This window comes from Bubalus bubalis, chromosome 9, assembly GCF_019923935.1.
Source record: "Bubalus bubalis isolate 160015118507 breed Murrah chromosome 9, NDDB_SH_1, whole genome shotgun sequence".
NCBI classification, from domain to species: domain Eukaryota; kingdom Metazoa; phylum Chordata; class Mammalia; order Artiodactyla; family Bovidae; genus Bubalus; species Bubalus bubalis.
In genome coordinates this window covers 98,731,732-98,750,907 of record NC_059165.1, presented here as the reverse complement: position 1 = coordinate 98,750,907, position 19,176 = coordinate 98,731,732, and the positions used below count along the sequence as shown (strand labels likewise).

The 19,176-nt window shown below is 49.0% G+C and overlaps 1 protein-coding gene across 8 annotated transcripts in view; it reads left to right on the top strand.

The window, feature by feature from the left end:
* CACNA1A (calcium voltage-gated channel subunit alpha1 A) overlaps nucleotides 1-19,176 on the top strand; it is a 255,543-nt gene that overhangs the window by 192,512 nt on the left and 43,855 nt on the right. For all 8 annotated transcript variants that reach the window (XM_044948208.2, XM_044948206.2, XM_044948210.2 and 5 more), the window contains 5 exons: nucleotides 8,442-8,541; nucleotides 10,525-10,685; nucleotides 13,500-13,637; nucleotides 15,545-15,746; nucleotides 17,953-18,117. In XM_044948208.2, coding sequence (XP_044804143.2) covers nucleotides 8,442-8,541; nucleotides 10,525-10,685; nucleotides 13,500-13,637; nucleotides 15,545-15,746; nucleotides 17,953-18,117 — 766 coding nt within the window. The remainder of the gene's footprint in view (nucleotides 1-8,441; nucleotides 8,542-10,524; nucleotides 10,686-13,499; nucleotides 13,638-15,544; nucleotides 15,747-17,952; nucleotides 18,118-19,176) is intronic.

The window sequence follows — 19,176 nt, the reverse complement described above, 5'->3', positions numbered from 1 at the left end:
TATCAAGTGAGCACAAACTTCTTCCCCCCAAAAAAGATTTTAAAAGGCACTACACTGTGGGTATGAGAATGTAATTAAATATGCTTCTCCCTCCATCCATCAGTTATTTGAGCGACTCCTACAAGGAGGAATCAGTTAGGAATCATGCTAGCTCTGAGAAAGTTTCAATTCTGAAAAGCCTGGGGTGAACCCCTCTAGGATCCCCTTCCCTCCCTTGGCCCTGTTGCTGTCTTTCTCCGTCTTTCTCTTTGCCCCTTTTCTCTCTCCTGCTCTCTCTCTGACTCCCTCTTCTGCCCGCTCTCTCTCTCTCTCTCCCCTCAGCCCCTGCCTCCACTACCCCTCCCCCCTCCCTTCTTCCCCTCCCCTCCCCCCTCCCTTCTTCCCCTCCCCTCCCCCTCCCTTCTTCCCCTCCCCTCCCCCTCCCTTCTTCCCCTCCCCTCCCCCTCCCTAACCTCCCCCATCCTTTCTTCCCTCTCCCTCTCCTTCTCCTCCCATCTCTTTTTCTCCCTTCCATCCTCTCCCTTGCCTTGACCTTCTGCCTAACCTGGGCCACATGGCCTGGAGAAGGCAAGCACTCCACCATTCACTCTGGCATCAAAAGACCCAGTCCCCACCATGTTCCAACCTGGGGTGGTCTCAAGGACCAGGGAAGGCATGTGCAGGAGGCACCCCCTCCCACACATCCTCCAGCCCTCCAGGATGACATCTGCCCAGCAGCTCCCAAGTCCCCCAGGGCTCAGGAAGAGACCACGTCCATCTCCACACACAGCCCCCCTACTTTGCCCGCTGTGGCCTGGCCTGGGCAGTGGGTTTCACCCTCTGTTTTACACCCCTAGGTGTAGTACCATAGAAGTAGTGTCTGCTACCCATCAGTTCATCCTTGGAACTTTCCTTCCAGACCTCTGTGGGAGCCAACAAGTTTCATTGCCAAAGAGGGGGCCCCCACCATTGCCCTGTCCCACCTCCATCCCCCATTTGACCTCACAGTTTGGGAAACAAGCCTCTCAGTCATAGAATTTTGCCATAATGGGCCTAGTTTCCCTGAAGCTACAATTAGACTCAATTTGAAGCAAGCCTAATCTGCAAAAAACAAAATTATTTTTCCACCCAGAATCAATCAGCAAAAGGATTCTTTGTGTTTGCAAAAGAATCTGCCACAGGGAGCTGATTTTGTGTTTTTAATTTTTTGAGTTTTCCCTTTAAATATAAAGTTCTACAAGGGCATTCAAAATGAGCCTACAGCTCACAGAAATCTGGCAGCATGTTTGCAGAGTCAACCTTTGAAACCGGTTTTATGAAGTTGCTACAGGCATAAAGCCAGCCAGTCCGTGCCCTTGAAAATCCCTGTTTCAAATTGTTTTTTAAATTCCTATTTGAGGAAAGGGTCTGGAAAGGGATTTCAGGTCATCCCTGTGAGTCTCAGTGAACTTATATGTCTTGCAGGAACTGGGGTGTGTACAGTTTTGCCAGTGGGATCCTGATGAGTGTTAGGGATGTTCTTGGGGTTTTAGAAGGGCTGACAACCCGGGGAGCACCTTTATGTGATGGTCCTGGGGATGGAATAGGTAGGCTCTGAGACCCCACCCCTGCCACACCCTCCCTGTCTCACTGCCAAGAGTCCATCTGGTCCTGCCACTCCCCCTCCAGGGCAGGGCTACAGGCCAGGCACAGCTGGTGGAGTGCCTTGATCTAGCAACTCGTGCATGCCTGAGGCCATTCCACCAGAGAAGGAGCCCTCAAGCTGCTATTCTTTTCCCCAGAAAAGTTTCAGAGTCCTCCCTTTGGCTTCAGGTTCCTGGCCTCTCTTACCTGAGGTCTCTTGCCCTACGAGGCCTTTCCTTGTTACCAGATGGATGTCATATTGGCAGGAGTAAGGGATGCTCTGCGGAGAAGGCACTGGCAACCCACTCCAGTATTCTTGCCCGGAAACTCCCATGGACAGAGGAGCCTGGTAGGCTGCAGTCCATGGGATTGCTAAGAGTTGGACACGACTGAGCAACTTCACTTTCACTTTTCACTTTCATGCATTGGAGAAGGAAATGGCAACCCACTCCAGTGTTCTTGCCTGGAGAATCCCAGGGGCAGGGAAGCCTGGTGGGCTGCCGTCTATGGGGTCACACAGAGTTGGACATGACTGAAGCGACTTAGCAGTAGCAGCAGCAGCAAGGGATGCTCTGAAAGCCTCCACTTGAGTGCCCAATCCCAGAGTCCTTTGCTTCCTTCTTTCTGTTCTTTTAATTCACGTTTTCTGTCCTGTGTCCCTGTTTCCTCATAGACAAGGCTGAGGTCCCCCAGCAAGTACGAAATAAACCTGATTGTTTTTAAACAAGGTTCCTGCAAGCCTGTTTGGTTTCTCTCTAGATGTGCAAGTCCCTAAACCTCTCTGTGCCTCGGTTTCCCCATAAATTTGAGACACTTGGCCGGGTAATAATGACAGTAACAGCCTCCATTTACTTAATCTTTACAGCCCCATGCAAGAATTTCTATTATTCCCTTTTTGTACATGAGGAAACTGAAGCCCAGAGAGATTGTGGGGGGAGATGAGTCTAGCAAGATCACTGAGGGCTTAATGGCCCAGTGGTTGAGAATCCGCCTGCAGTGCAGGAGCCTCAGGAGACACAGGTTCAATCCCTGGGTTGGGAAGATGCCCTGGAGGAGGAGATGGCAACCCTCTCCAGCATTCTTGCCTGGAGAATCCCACGGACAGAGGAGCCTGGCAGGCTACAGTTTGTGGGTTCGCAAAGAGTTGGACGTGACTGAGCGACTAAGCACGCAGGCAGGATCACTAAGGTTGAATTCAACTGTCAGATTCAAGGTTGCCGCCCAACTCTCAGCCCTGAATGTGGACGCTTTCACAAATCAGGAGGATGAGACCTGACAGCCTGGCCTGGCTGGGTTCCTCGAGTCTCCAGCAAGGCCTAGAAGTCCAGGGGAAGAGGGCATGAGACTATTCCCTTCTTTGTGGAAAGGAATCGTGCTGTTCTGGCCTGTTGGGGTGGAGGCAAGGATCCTGCAGTGCTGTGATTGCGGCCCCGTCTGGGATATGGGAACGTGATCCCTGTGGTCTTCCAAAGGATGTGTCGAAGCTCTCGTGTTGGTTTCTACCCCTCCTGCACCTCCCCTAAATATCCGTGTGTGTGTGTGTGTGTGTGTCCTGCTCCATCCACTGACTGTGTGCCGTGTCCATGCGACCACCATTAACACACCATTTCATGAGTCACCACACGTGACATCATGCTCTGTGCCCATGCATTGGGGTGGCCAGCTGACACTTCTCAGCAGCTGGGGGATCGTGGTCCTGCCCTCGCTGCCAAGAGTCCATCTGGCGCTGCCACTCCTCCAGCAAAGCAGGCCAGCACGGCCAGCAGAGCACCTGGGTCAAGCCACTCCTGCATGCTCAGGAGCCCAACTGCAAGGAAGCCAAAGGAGGAAGCCATTTTTTTTATTCTCCTCCTCAAAACAGGCCCTACCTTTGAAGGTATTCTTTTGTGTGTGTATAATGAAATGGAAAGAAATAGAAGATTAGAGTGCAAGATACACAAACCTGGGTTTGAAGCTCAGTCTGTCACTTGCTGGCTGTGTGACCCTGGATAAGTCACTTTCCCTCTCTAAGTCTCAGCTGCCTCATCTGGAAAATGGGTGTAATAGTACCACCCTCCCACAAGCAGATGCAGTGACATTCAGAAGACTCCCGTATTATACCTTATGTCATCCATCAGGTTGAGCAGAAATCACTGTTGTTGAAACATTTCTCCAGGGACTTCCCTGATAGTCCAGTGGTTAAGATTCCAAGCTTCCACTGCAGGGGGCATGGGAACTATAATCCCACAAGCCATGGATTAATGTTTTTAAAAGTTAAAAAATTAATTTGAGAAAACCTTCCTCAATAATCCAAAAAGGAGAATGTATAGCATTCTGCCTATGCACTAATTCCTAGATACATTAAGCTTTGAGAACCACTGAGGTATCATGATAAGGTAGCAGGAGGAGGAAGAATCCAGTGGGAATATTTGTAGGCATTAAACCATTATATTTTTTAGAAATATCACTAATTTCAAAAGAGGGGGGGCAGGTGGGAAATTCTGAAGAGTATCTGTTCGGCAGTTGCACAGTTCTATTAATAATGGCAGTCAAGTTTATCACACCTTGATCTCCAGTCATGATTGGAGGGTCGTAATAAGACTGAGCCCTGATTCCAAAGATGAGTTGTGCAAGGGGCCACTGCCAGATGCAGAGAGGTTTCCTCAGGCCCATGTTTTCCCAAAAGACTCTTGAGAGTCTCCCCTTAATTTCATCCCGAATTGGAACTCCTAGCGGCCTTCTCTCTTCTTCATAACTTAGGGGGTAAAGTCAGGGCCATAAATGTGTATCAAACCTCAGCATCCCCAAGGGCTGTTTCAGAGATGAGGATGAATTAAGGGCGACTCAAAGCAGCTGGATTCTTTCCTCTTGCTGTGTGAATAGGTATTTCCTGTTTATCTGTTTGCTTTATTCCAATACTCATCAAGCGCCCATTCATCCCAGCTGAAATCTATTAGAAAATTAGTTCAAAAACAAACACACAAAAAATTAAAGGCAGTGCTGGGATTCAAACCCAGGTCTCCCCAGCTCCAAAGCTCATCCCCTGCAAGACATTTTAAAGGACTTCTTGGCAGTCCAATGGTTAAGACTCCACGCTTCCAATGCAGCTATAGAGCTGCAGGTTCGGTCCCTGATTGGGGAACTAAGATCCCACATGCAGCACAGAGTGGCCGGGGAGGGAAAAAAAAAAAGACATTCTAAAGTCTTCCGGTCCCAGAAACCCTGGAGAAAAGGGTTTTTTTCTCCAGCTCTTGGCAGTGACCTTTAGTGGCAGATTTGCCTTCGGTAGTTGATAACTTTCTGGCTGTCCTGCGACTTGAAAATTTGGCTTCCTCGGTGCTGTTTGGCAGTGCCGGCAGCCTGCCAAGGGCAGGGGTCGGAATGGAGGTCTTCCAGATGGAAGGATGGACACCATCCGGAGCCATGGCCTGAGGCGGCCCCTCCTGGTGCCCGGGCCGGGCAAGGGCGCGCTCGGGTGTGCGTGCGTGTATGTGCGTGTCCCGTGTTCTTTCTTCTGAGGCCGCTTACGACCTGTCTCTCCCTCCGACGCCACCTCACCAGGAGCAGCACACGGTAAAGTGCCTCTCTCTCTCTCTCTCTTTCTCCCTCTCTCTCGTTCTGTCCTGTTCTCTGTGCCCTGACGCAGCCATGTTGGTTCTGGGCCTGTTTCCGTAGCTTCTTGTCATTGCCACTGTCCTGTCGCTTGCAGTGACCAGAGCCCCTCAGCCTACTCCCCAGGGAGCCTGAGCCCGGCGGCGTCTTGGCCACTGCCTGTCACCATGACCCAGCGTTTAGCCCAGTTCTTGGGCGTGGAGGGCGCTCTCCCCATGATCTGATTTCAGCAGGCCAGACAAGCCAGATGGGTGATTATCAGGGGAATGAATGTCTAACTTCCCAGGTGGGAGAAGCATGGACATTCCAAACAGTGAGGGCCTGCACTTTAAGAGGAATAACTCCCCTTCTCCAAGAACATCTACAGTCTCAACAAAGTGATTTGAAAATCTGGTTGTTTTCTGTGAGAATACCTTGATCAAGCCATTCCTGCATGCTCAGGAACCAAACTGCCGGGAACAGTCTCCTTGGTATCTCAACACAGAGGATTATTTCAGCCTCTCCCAAGGGAGATGTGCCTCCTGGGAGACAGACATCCCCACAATGGCCACAGAGTCCTTTTTAGATGAATAGATGTGCCCCAGGAGGCGTGTTCCCAAATGTCAGCAGTTTGGTGCATCAAGATTTTAGCCAAATTCAACACTGATGTACGGCAGAAACCAACACAACATTGTAAAGCAGTTATCCTCCAATTAGAAATGAATTTTAAGAAAAGAAAAAAAAATGTTAGCCAGTTCTGCATACAACCTAGATGTCCACTTGCTTGACTTTTTTCCCAGCAACATAGAGTCTAAGCTGCATTGCAGTTTGCTAGAAGACCTTATGTCATCCCCATACAACCAGTATCGTTGACCTCAGATAGAAGGGCAACTGCAAAAGTAAATTCAACAGAAGTGAAACGGTCGCATTGCAAGTTGTTGCATTCAAGCTAGGTTCTTTGTTAAAAGAGAGATTAGGGAGTGCTAAGGAGACATTAAGGGAATCCCTGGTGGCTCAGAGATAAAGAATCCGTGTGCCAATGCACGAGACTCAGGTTTGATCCCTGAGCCAGGAAGGTCTCCTGGAGTAGGAAATGGCAACCCACTGCAGTATTCTTGCCTGGAAAATCCCATGGACAGAGGAGCCTGGCTGGCTACAGTCCATGGGGTTGCAAAGAGTCGGACATGTCTTAGCGACTACACCACCACCAACCGCCAGGGAGGCATTAGACACATATGAACACTTAGCAGAGATTTCCTCTCTGACCAAAGCAGAAAGCCTGGACGATAACTTGAAGAAAACATAGCTGTTTCCCTGTGCGATCCTGTTACTTGTGTCTGTGTTCTGCCTAAAAGCATCTCAGCGACTCTCCTGATGTGTCTCATACTTTGGGGACACAGCTTTGAGATCATAAAGATGACTTCAGTTTAGATAAAGGAAAAAACCGCGCTCAGACTGCTGAATCCTGGAGCATGGCTGTGCCTGACAGGTTAAAGTCCAATTCTCTTTTTCTCTGCAAAGGGAGAGAAAGGAACCCTTAAAAAAAAAAAAAGTCATTAAAAATGATTGTGTACCTGGATAGATAGGCACAGCATGGAGGATGTCTCTGAGGCAGCTCTATTCACAACCCAAGAGGTGACTGTAGGGAGGTGTTTGCTCACTGGTCCCCAAAGAACTCCAATCTGGATCCATTCACATGTGTCCTGAAACTACACACCAGGCACGTGCTAGGGGCGGAGACAAGAACCCAGATTAAAGGGAAAATGAACACGTAGAAGGACAAACCACAGTTCTGCCTTGGGGGAATTTTCTGGCTAAAGCCAGGGCTTCCCAGGTGGCTCAGTGGGAAAGAATCTGCCTGCCAATGCAGGAGATGCAGATTCCGTCCCTGGGTTGGGAAGATCCCCTGGAGAAAGAAATGGTAATCCCACTCCAGTAGTCTTGTCTGGAAAATCCCATGGGCAGAGGAGCCTAGTGGGCTACAGTCCGTGGGGTCACAAAGAGTTGAACACGACTGAGCAACTGGGCTTACACACACACACACACACTGTCTAAAGCCAGAGCCAATGACAGAAACAAAAGCGATTCTGAATAAGCACTGGGGTTTGGCAGAATCCAGAGGCAGTCAGCAGAGATTGTGAAGGGACATTTTCCTTGGGCTTTGAAGGCTGCATAGTTCTGTGAATGGAGCAGTGGAGGAAGGGCAGGAACAGAAGCCAGAGCATGTGGCTGGGGTTTGGGGTGTGTCATGATCAATGGGGATGCAAAGGGAAAGGTAAGTTGGACTAGATTTTGAAGAGCCGTGAATGCCAAGTTAAGAGATGGCACTGCTAGGAATTCAGATGCTCCAGAGGGCTTTGGAGCAGGAGAGTGGCATGATTGTTTTGGTCACTGTGTGCAGAAAAGGTGGAAGAAGAGAGACTTAGAGTGGGGGGGAAGTTGGGAGGTGGATCATGGGGGTCTGACCTAAGATGGTGGCCATGGTAGGAGGGCGATGAGGATGAGGGGATGTGGATGAACATGACTATTGGGTTTCTGCCTTGGGCAGCTGGGTGGGTGGTGAGTTCCATTCATCACAAGCCTTTGATGACCACACCCAGTGCCCTCCTCATTGCAGGGTGGGGTGGGGGGGTTGAATTATGGTTGGCTAAGGGTGTCATGGCATCTACAGTGCTAGGACTCATGCCCAGTAGACCCTGGGCTGGACTTTTACACAGCAATCTGACAAAGATGAGCTAAGAGACCCTGAAAGAATGAAGCAGTGATTCAACATCAGCATCTGATGTTCTAGTTCTTTTTGCCCCATGGGTTCAGGGAATATTGGGGGAGGGGGTGGGGGAGGAGAGTTCTTGTTTAAATGCCACTTTAAGGACGTTATGGATCCTGTTGGAAATGTGGCGGGGAGGGCATCCCATTTTCTAAAAGCTCAGTAAGACCAGCTCTGAGGAGAGCATACAGGTTAGGGTAGGGGCTAACTCCTTCATGCTGGATCTGAGGCACCCCCCCTCCATGCAGTTGCTCAGGCCCAGCCCAGCAGTGGAGGGCCCTCAACAACCCCAAGAACCTCAGAAGGCCATCTGCTCACTAACCCTTGAGCCCAGATGTAACAGGGGAACTGACTGCTCTTCAGCAAGGCAAGGTTATGCCAGGTTTACCCCAGATTCCTAAACCTGGGAGGCTGGGGTCAAGTGTGGCTGCAGGCCACCCACCACTCAGCCTGACCTTGGCTCCCTCTCTTCCCTTCTCCCCATCCTAACATCCCTCCACAGTGGCAATAGCAAAGGAAAGGACATCAACACGATTAAATCCCTCCGAGTCCTCCGGGTGCTACGACCTCTTAAAACCATCAAGCGGTTGCCAAAGCTCAAGGTGAGATCGGGGTATATGGGAGATCTCCCAGGGTTGCCATGTACAGCTGAGCAGTTTGCACACTGCTTAAGGACACCGCGTTGAAAGGGATGCTGCTACTTTTTGTGTTGGATTTACTTATTACTACAACTTTCCAGTAGATGGCAGTAAAGTGAGTTAATGGAACAAAATCTGTATATTATGGTAATTTTCCATTAGGTGAAACGTCTCATGCAAAGTTGAGGTCCCTTTTCCTAATTCCCATGAAGGCATCATGTGGATAAAACAGGGCATAACCCAAATCTGGGAAGCAGGAAACTAGGTTTCTGGTCCCACATAACCTTAAACTTTTCACCTGCCTATTCTAGGCTCCAGTATCTCCTGTTCCAAAACAGCATGAAGCAGCATTTCCCAAACACTTGTCATTTCAAATTTTTAAAAAGGAAAGAAGAAAGGATATGAAGCTTAGTCATTCAAACACCCCATTTCAATTTATGTTGCACCTGTATTATCTTAATGTTTAAGTCACTTTATTTTTTTTTAACTTAAGTGGATTTATTTTAAAAGGACATGCTTGTCAAGTTTCTCAAGTTGGAAAAACCAGAATCCACTGTTCATAGAAGGTAAAATTAAATATCTGTTAAAAAAAAAAAAAAAGATAACTATTCTCAAAATCTAGCCCAGAAGAGTTGCCTGACAAGGATTTTGAGTATGGATGCTTGTTCTTTCTTGCTTAAAAAATGAAAAGTATAGGGACTTCCCTGGTGGCCCAGTGGTAATGACTCCACACGCCCAACATAGGCAACACGAGGTTCCATCCCTGGTTGGAGAACTAAGATCCTGCATGTCCTGTTTTGGTGGGCCAAAAACAAAAGAAAACACACCCACACAAAAAAAAGCACTTAGGCATAAAAAGGAAAAGTATAAATGTTATTAACACAGCAACAGCTAAGGAAGACTTTCTCCTTCACTCAAAAGGATTGAAAGAATTGGAGAGAGAATAACTTTGCAACCATGCATGCGATCAATGTTACTTGGTTTGTGGCTCCTGTAAGGACCTAAAAGTATTGTCTGATATCACTGGTGGTGGGCTCCTCCCCCATAGTTTGGGAAATAATGATTCGACGCCCCCTTTTTGTTGATGAATTAGTCAAAGAGGAAATGTGGCTACCTTACGGACTTGAAAACCGGCTTGCATTGAAATACGTGGAATCCAGCAGTAGTCGGTTCAGTGGCTCTTCCTGATTTTCTGGGTCACAGCCCGCTTTGAAACCCCCATGAGAATTGTGCACTCTGTCCCCCGGGGAAAGCCAGTAAAGCTAACATGCGATTCCAGTAGGTTCGATGACCCTTGATGCTTACTTGTAGTTAGAACCCACTGTGATTCATAGCAGAATGGGGCGGGGGGTGGAGCGTGGGGGTTGGCAGGATGATGGAAAGATTTCATCTTACTCAAGGCAGAATCTCCAGGGCACGTGGAGTCAACTCGCAAATCCAGAGCGCCCCCTAGTGATCGGTGGGCAAAAAAGGAGGAGATCGCACAACTCCAGATGCTGGGAAAGAAGAGTGACCCTCAGGCAGGGACACACAGAATGAACTGGAAATGACCTCTCCACCGACGATCTCTGCTCTTGCCCTAAAGAGCCATGAGCTTACCTTGGAGAAGCTCGGAGAAGTGACCCTCAGGCAGGGACACACAGAATGAACTGGAAATGACCTCTCCACCGACGATCTCTGCTCTTGCCCTAAAGAGCCATGAGCTTACCTTGGAGAAGCTCGGAGAAGTGGCCCTCGTTCCCCAGGGGTTAGAATTGGGGGGGTGGGATGCATAAAAACTCAGAACTAGATGCAGCCCCCACACTTACTTCTCAGAACTGCGTGGCCGTGGCTCGTGTCCTCCTCTGTAAAATGGGAATCCTGTACTTTGATATTATGAGCTGCTGGAGGTGGAGGCTGGGCCAGCTTCCAGCCTCCTCATACCCACTCTCCCGCCCGACCCACCAGGCCGTGTTTGACTGCGTGGTGAACTCTCTCAAGAATGTCTTCAACATCCTCATCGTCTACATGCTGTTCATGTTCATCTTCGCCGTGGTAGCCGTGCAGCTTTTCAAGGGCAAGTTTTTCCACTGCACGGATGAATCCAAGGAGTTTGAGAAAGATTGCCGGTGAGTCTTGACTCTTCTAGGCGTTCCCATCGGGGCTGGTGGGTGGGAGGCGATCAGAGGCACCAGTCTCTTTGTAAGCACAAGTGGGAATCTTGCTGCTCGCTCCTCAAAAGCCAATAAAAATGCAAAGTTGGTTTAGGAAAGTTTGCTTTATTTTGGATGCCAGCAACCGGGGGGTGGTGAGTCCTGTCCAAAGGCCAACTACCCCTTCTCTGCTGACAATCAGTGGGTAAGAACTTTTATAGATGGAAGGAGGGAGCTACATGCAGAAACAGCACAGCCAGCTGTGAGGGTCATCTTCAGATTGGTCACTTAATTGGTCAGCAGCTTCTTAATTGTTTTAAGTACAGTCAACCTTCAGTTCCAGGGTCGGTTTGTTCACATCTCCTTGAGGCCCATTCTCATAACTGCACGGCAGCTTATGTCTGGCTACAGTCTGGTCATCGTGTAGTTAACGTCTTCCACCTGGGGGGGATTTCAGTATCTGTAAGACAGCTCACAGGACATGGCTCAGGATATTATCTATAGCCCTTGAGAAGGAGCTAAAGGCCCTTGACTCTGCTTAATGACTAAACTGTTATTAATGTAGTCTTCTTTGATTGTTTTCCTTTGCTTCTGCATTTTCTCACCCCTCTGATTAAACTTATTTTTTGGCTGAAATTTTTCCGCAGACAAAAGGCAGGCTGAGGATACAGTAGGAGGGGGACGACTGTAGGGTCCTGTTGCATTTCATCTTGGACCTGGAAACTGAGGGCTTGGGTATTGAGGGCGGCCCAGATCTGCAGCTTGGATCTGCAAGTAGAACATCAGTTGTAGAATGAGAGTCCCTGCCCCATAGCTTCAGCGTGAGCCCTAAGCTGGTTGCTCAACTTATGAGTCGCCACCTTTGTCAAGTAGGGGATAGCAATACCCATCTAGTTCCTTGTAGGAAACCTTTACAGGTGGATAAATTCAGAATATGTTGAGATTTTTAGAAAAATTGCGAGGCACATGTCCCACATAGCACCTCACACCTTCAGTTGATTAAAACAGCCTTGTGATCCAATGCAATACTTCTGCTGGGAAACATGCAGCTATTTGCACCAAATGGGATAAATAACAAGAACAAAGCCTCACATCCAGCTGGGTCAGGTTTTGTTGCCAAACGCATTAGATCAGAGATGGGCAGACTTTGTCAAGGGCCAGATAGTAGCTATCTTTGACTTTGCATACACCTTCCATGACAACAAATGAAACTCAAAAGCAGCTGCAGACAATAAGTAAAGGAATCAGAATGGCTGTGTGCCAATCAAACTTTGTTTCTGGAAACTGAATTTCTTTTCATTTTTATTTGTCGTGAATGAATTCTTTTGATTTGGTCTCAACCATTCAGGGCTTCCCTGGTGACTCGGATAAAGAATCCACCTGCAGTGCGGGACACGCAGGTTCGATCCCTGAGTCAGGAAGATCCCCTGGAGAAGGGTATGACTACCCCACTCCAGTATTCTTGCCTGGAGAATCCTGTGGATAGAGGAGCCCGGCGGGCTACAGTCCATGGGGTCACAAAAGAGTCTGTAACTAAAAACAACAACATTTTAGTGACTTAGCAACTAAAAAACATTTTAAAATGTAAACAACCACTGCTTAGCTTACCGGCAACCCAGAGACAAGTCTAGATTTGACCTTCAGGTTGGAATGTGCCAGCTGCCATTAGGGGAAAAATGTTAGGTTTTCAGAGCTTTCTGGATTTTGGAATTGTAGTTCAGAGGTTGTGGACGTGAAATCCCCCCATCTTTGGGTTATCTTCCTGATGGGAAGTTCTAGACTCAGTCCAGAAAAGTGCTGAGCCTCTCACTAACCAAATGCCCAGCCAGTACGGCTTTTGTCACCAGTATAAAGGGTCGTGCACGCGTGCATGCTAAGTCATGTCCAACTCTTGGTGACGCTATGAACTGTAGCCCAGCGGGCTCCTCTGTCCATGGGATTCTCCAGGCAAAAATACAGGAGTGGGTTGCCATGCCCTCCTCCAAGGGATCTTCCTGACCCAGGGACTGAACCCACATCTCCTTCAGTTCCTGCTTTGCAGGCAGATTCTCTACCGCTGAGCCACCAAGGATGCCTGTTTTACTATGTGGCAAAGGACTCCCGGCTGTTTTTTTGTTGGCTGAAATTGGAAAGATCCCAGGCATTAGGCTAAGAGTCTGGGGCTAACCTTTGTATCCTACCCTGAGAAGGAGCAGCAGCTGCATACCTTGGTCTGATGAACCGCAAAATGTGCCTTTCTCCTTCCTTGCTCTTAACCACCCCGCAAGCCTGACGCTCCCACCATTGGGAGTAGAAGTGTTCAAGTTAGAAAAGGATGTGAGTATCTGAGTCCTGTCCCCCTGGACTCAGGCTGTGGCATTCATGGATTTGTCTCCCAGTGGATGCACACGCACTCCAGGGAGAAACGGGGTGTTGCTGCTTTGCAGGCTGTGGGAGGCAGTGTGGGCTGGTGGCCCCACCCCTCTCCTCCTCCTCCTCCTCCTCCTCCTCTCTCTCTCTCTCTCTCTCTGGAGCCAATGATGGGTTTCCCTCTGTTTACTTGTTGTTGTTGTTCAGTCACTAAGTCATCTCCGACTCTTTTGCAACCCCATGGACTGTAGCCCACCAGGCTCCTCTGTCCATGGGATTTCCCAGGCAAGAATACTGGAGTGGGTTGCCTTGCCCTCCTCCAGGGGATCTTCCCAACCCGGGAGAGGAACTGAGGTCTCCTGCATTGGTAGGCAGATTCTTTACCACTGAGCCACTGGAGAAACCCCTCCACTTACTAACGGTCCCCATTTTCTGTGGCAGAGGCAAGTACCTCCTCTATGAGAAGAATGAGGTGAAGGCGAGGGATCGAGAGTGGAAGAAGTATGAGTTCCATTATGACAACGTGCTGTGGGCACTGTTGACCCTCTTCACCGTGTCCACGGGAGAAGGCTGGCCACAGTAAGTGGGCCAGGAGGAGCTCGGAGGGGCGGGGGCCCGGGGGCAGGAGAAAGAAGGGTCTGAGAGTCCGGTGCTGAGACAGGTCTGGGGGAAGAAGAGGTTCATTCCTGGCTTCCGGAAGTGGGGACAATGCAAGATACAAAATGCACTAGAGCGGCAGCCCCCACGTGTGGTTGGGCTTCGAAGGGCGGAGATCCAGCCATCTCTCGGCTCACCTAACCCTTGAGTGTATGCTTCATGCTCCCAGAACAAGCACCGTTTCTGATTTGCAGAAAGGCTGCACATAGGTACACAGGTGGTCACATCCCCTGACGGGACTGTGGACGCGACATTCTCCAAGTCAGGACCTATCCATCCCAGACAGGGTTAGGGCTGGGGTGATATGGGTGAGACTAACTCATGCCAAAATTAAAATTGAAGCCCCAAATTTAATTTTTTTAGGTTTTGTTTTTTTTTTTTTTTGACCATGCTGCACACAGCATGTGGGATCTTAGTTCCCCAATCAGGGATCAAACCCACACCCCCTGATCTGGAAGTGTGGAGTCTTAACCACTGGGACCACCAGGGAAGTCCCCAGGATTTAAACGCTTGATATTTTGTTCATCTTGGGCTTTGGGGCATTTCTTTTGACTTTCTAAAATATTGCAGGAATGGGACTTCCCTGGCAGTTCAGACTTCCCTGCTGGTCCAGTCGTTAAGACTTTGCCTTTCAATGCAACGGGTGCAGGTTCGATCCCTGGTTGGGGAGCTAAAAATCTCACATGTCTCAAGGCCAAAAACTGAAAAAACATAAAACATAAGCAATATTGTAACAAATTGAATAAAGGCTTTAAAAATGGTCCACATCAAACAAAAAAAATCTTTTTAAAAAATCGTAGAAAATACTAGACATTTGGGTAAAATGCTGTTTCCCTCGATTACTGAGAGGTCTGGCACTCCTTGAATTTGTGTCTCAGCAATGCCTCGGTCTCCCCACCCTAGTCCCGGTCTTCCTCCCAGAGGTCTCTGCTGAATGCAAGTTGAAGGTCTTGTAAGATTCCAGCCTGTGCCTTCAGCATCCTCACCTGCTTCCCTCGCTCACCAAACGCCCTACTCAACACATGCCTCTCTACTCACCCACACACAGTACCCACACACATGGGACCGGTGCTTGCCCATTAGACACCTCTGAGCGAATTTTTAGATGCCCCTTTCTCAACAGACATCACTTCCATCTGTCAGAAAAGCATTGCAGTAATATACTTAACGATCTCGCTCAAAGAAGGCACTTTAGGGCTCCCTGCCAAAAAAATTGTCATCATTAACGCACAAAGCTGAACGGTGCCACTTAGATGCAGAGCCCTTGAGCAGTGCGTGACCTGTGCAACTGTACAGAGCAGCCACGTGTACACTCATTCCCATGTGCATGCTCATCGCACCTCCTCAGTTCCCACCACCACCTGTGCTTAAATACACAGACACACACACACACCCCTGCCTCCATGACCCCCTAACCACTCCCATACATGACTACAAACCCGTTTTCAAATCCCAACCTGACCCCATCTCAGTGGGCGATCTACACAGCAAGTCACTTTCAATTGCTGAACCTCAGTTTCCTTGTGTGCAACATGGAGCCTGTAATAACCTCCCTGAGAGGGTTATTGGAAAAATAAATACAAGGTTGAATACCTTTTCTGGCACATAATAAACCCTCGATACAGGGCAGTATGACAATCCTGACGTTGTTGTCAATACTCCCCAAAGACAGAAAGTGTTGGGAAGATTATGGCTTCATAAAGCAACCACTGTGACCGCCGTCAGAAACAGTGACTACTCTTCCTTTCTTCTCTGTCTCCTCTTGATACTGTCCTCCGTCCCTGTTCCCCTGCCTCACTTTGTCCCGCTGCCCACCCTGGTTCTCACAGGGTCCTCAAGCACTCCGTGGACGCCACCTTCGAGAACCAGGGCCCCAGCCCCGGGTACCGCATGGAGATGTCCATCTTCTACGTCGTCTACTTTGTGGTGTTCCCCTTCTTCTTTGTCAACATCTTTGTGGCCTTGATCATCATCACCTTCCAGGAGCAGGGGGACAAGATGATGGAGGAGTACAGCCTGGAGAAAAATGAGGTACCACTTTCCAGTTGCATCCCCATTTAAAAGCTGACCTCCCACCACTCACACACACACAGACCCACACAGAGGAACCAGCTTCTGGGGGCATCTGGGGAGGGCACAGCAGCATTCTCCAAGCAGAAGCCACTCTGCATGAAGGGTAGCTCTTCTTGGGGTTCCCAGAAGAAAGAGAGGTTGTGTGTGTATCAGTCAGTTTGGACTAGGTTGTGATGCAGTAACAAGCATCCCGAGAATCTCAGTGCCAGACATGCACAAACGGATTGGACTGCATATCCAGGCTTCCTGTCGTCTTTGTTCTGGTTCCCCTCTGAGAAACTTCAGATTAAAAAAGAGAACAGCAAAACACGTGTCACATCTCACATTTCATCAGTCAGAGCGAGTCTCATGTCCATATCTGATTTCAGTGGGGGCAAAGAAGTACAGTCTCTCCCAGAGAGGGGTGGAGAACATGAATGAAAGAAAATCCAGTCCACCAGGGAGTATAAGCATGACTGTTTGCCCTTCTAGAATCATCCAAGCTAGGAAGAGGACCTAGAATGCATTCTTCCTCTGCTCCTTTGGCCCTTAAGACTAAATAATCATTATTCTTCCCTGTCTGCCTCCCTCAAAAAGAAAGAGAAGCTAAACATTTGGTAAGAAGGAGTGGTTAGGCTTCACAACATGGATGGACCTAGAGATTATCACACCAAGCGAAATAAGTCAGAAAGAGAAAGACAAACACCATATGATATCACTTGCAAGTGAAATCTAAACTACAACACAAATGAACCTGTCTACAAAACAGAAACAGATCACAGACATAGAGAACAGACTTGTCACGTGTTGGGGGTGGGGGAGTGGAGGGAAGGACTGAGAGTTTGGAATTAGCAGAAGCAAACTATATACAATGGATAAAAAACAAGTCCTATCGTATAGCACAGGAAACTATACTCCACATCCTGTGATAAGCCATAATGGAAAAGAACATGAAAAGAATGTTGGCGGTGGTTTAGAGGCTAAATCGTGTCAAACTCTTGTGACCCCAGAGACTGTTGCCGGCCAGGCTTTTCTGTCCACGGGATTTCTCAGGCAAGGATACTGAAGTGTGTTGCCATTTCCTTCTCCAGGGGATCTTCCTGGCTCAGGGATCGAACCAGGGCCTCCTGAATTGCAGGCAGATTCTTTACTGACTGAGCCCCCATGGAAGCCCATGAAAAGAATATGTATATGTGTAACTGAGTCACTTTGCTCTGCAGCAGAAATGAATACAATGTTGTAACTCGATTATACTTCAATAACAGTTTTTTAAGAGAAGAAAGAATGGTTAGGCTTTTAACCATTCAGACTCTGGTTGAAATTTGAGACTCGCCCACTTGGTAGCTGTGCCACCCTAGGCAAGTGGCTTAACCTCTCTGAGCCTTTATTTTCCTCATCTGCAAAGTGGGGCTACTGACAGTACCCACTGATCACGTTTGTGGCGGGGATTCAATGGGCCAAGGAGATCCAGCCAGTCCATTCTGAAGGAGATCAGCCCTGGGATTTCTTTGGAAGGACTGATACTAAAGCTGAAACTCCAGTACTTTGGCCACCTCATGCGAAAAGTTGACTCATTGGAAAAGACTCTGATGCTGGGAGGGATTGGGGGCAGGAGGAGAAGGGGACGACAGAGGATGAGATGGCTGGATGGCATCACTGACTCGATGGACGTTGAGTCTGAGTGAACTCCAGGAGTTAGTGATGGACAGGGAGGCCTGGCCTGCTGCGATTCATGGGGTCGCAAAGTCGGACATGACTGAGCGACTGAAATGAATTGAACTTCTCAAGGAGCCGTGAAAGTGAAAGTGAAGTCGCTCAGTCCTGTCCGACTCTTTGCGACTCCACAGACTGTAGCCTACCAGGCTCCTCTGTCCATGGGATTTTCCAGGCAATAGTACTGGAGTGGGCTGCTGTTTCCTTCTACAGGGGATCTTCCCGACCCAGGGCTCAAACCCAGGTCTCCCACATTGTAGACAGACACTTTACCGTCTGAGCCACCAAGGAGCCGTAGCTGTCGGGAAAAGAAAGCATTCATAATGAGTTTATGGGAAACGGGAGAGGGTAAGAGAGGCAGACATCTGGGCAAATGTGCGGGAGAGCTGTGTTGGGTGAGTTGAGGGGCGCTCGATGTCCAGCCACCTCGCTCCTGCTTCCGGCCCTCACGCCACCGGGCTCTCTCCCACAGAGGGCGTGCATCGACTTCGCCATCAGCGCCAAACCCCTGACCCGGCACATGCCGCAGAACAAGCAGAGTTTCCAGTACCGCATGTGGCAGTTCGTGGTGTCCCCGCCTTTCGAGTACACCATCATGGCCATGATCGCCCTCAACACCATCGTGCTCATGATGAAGGTGAGCCCTCCTCCCCGCGCGCGGCTTAACCACGCCCCCTGCTCCCCGCCCCACACACCCGTCCTCCCCTAGCAAGATGGAACCCACTAGAAGTTCCCCAGACAGACCGCACTCTGTTACCACCAAGCCCTTGTTCCTGCTGTTCCCTCTGCCTGTCACACGATTCCCAGCACTCCATCTGGCCAGCCCCTTCTGGCTGCCCCTGCAGAGACCTTCCTCTGGTAAGCCTTCCCTGGTCTCCCAGGACCATATGAAGTCTTAGCAAGCATCCTATTTGATTTTATTTTTTTTAATATTTATTTATTTGGCTGTGCCACATCTTAGTCGCAGCATATGGGATCTTTAGTTGTAGCACAGTATCTCTTAATTTTGCATGTGAGATCTAGTTCCCTGACCAGGGATCGAACCTGGAACCCACTGCTCTGGGAGCTCGGAGTCTTAGCCTCTGGACTACCAGGGAAGTCCCACCCTATCTGTTACCGCACATGTCACTATATCAGTATTGGGTTGTCTGACAATCTGCTACCCACCTGTCTCAAGGGGCTGAGACAAGTCCTGATCACCACTAAATTCCAGGGGTTCAGAGAGGCCCTGACTTCAAGGGAACAAGAGCCCCCTGATAAATGTGTGATGAATGAAATGAGGAGGAAAGGGCAGGTAAGGACCTTGTAACCCTTAGAGCCAAGGAGCCTCTTCAGAGTGAAATGTCAGGACCTTTGACCCTGTGCTTTGGAGACCAGAGGTCTGAATTTGAGCCCAGCTCTACCGTTTAATTCACCACTAAACCTTGAGCTAGTGACCAGTGGCATGAGATGCACTGGTCATCTCCAAAGCCCCTGGTTTCCCTGTCAATAAAATGAGAATTATTTAAAAAATAGCACCTTCCATACGCCTGGTGGGGATTAGGGTTGAATGAGAAAATTCCTGCGAAGACATTAGCACATTTCCAGATTTTTAAAAACACTCTATAAATTTAGCTGTTGATTTTTTTTTAACTCATGTTTTCTATTTTTGACTGTGCTGGGTCTTCATTGCTGCGCACAGGCTTTCTCTAGTGGC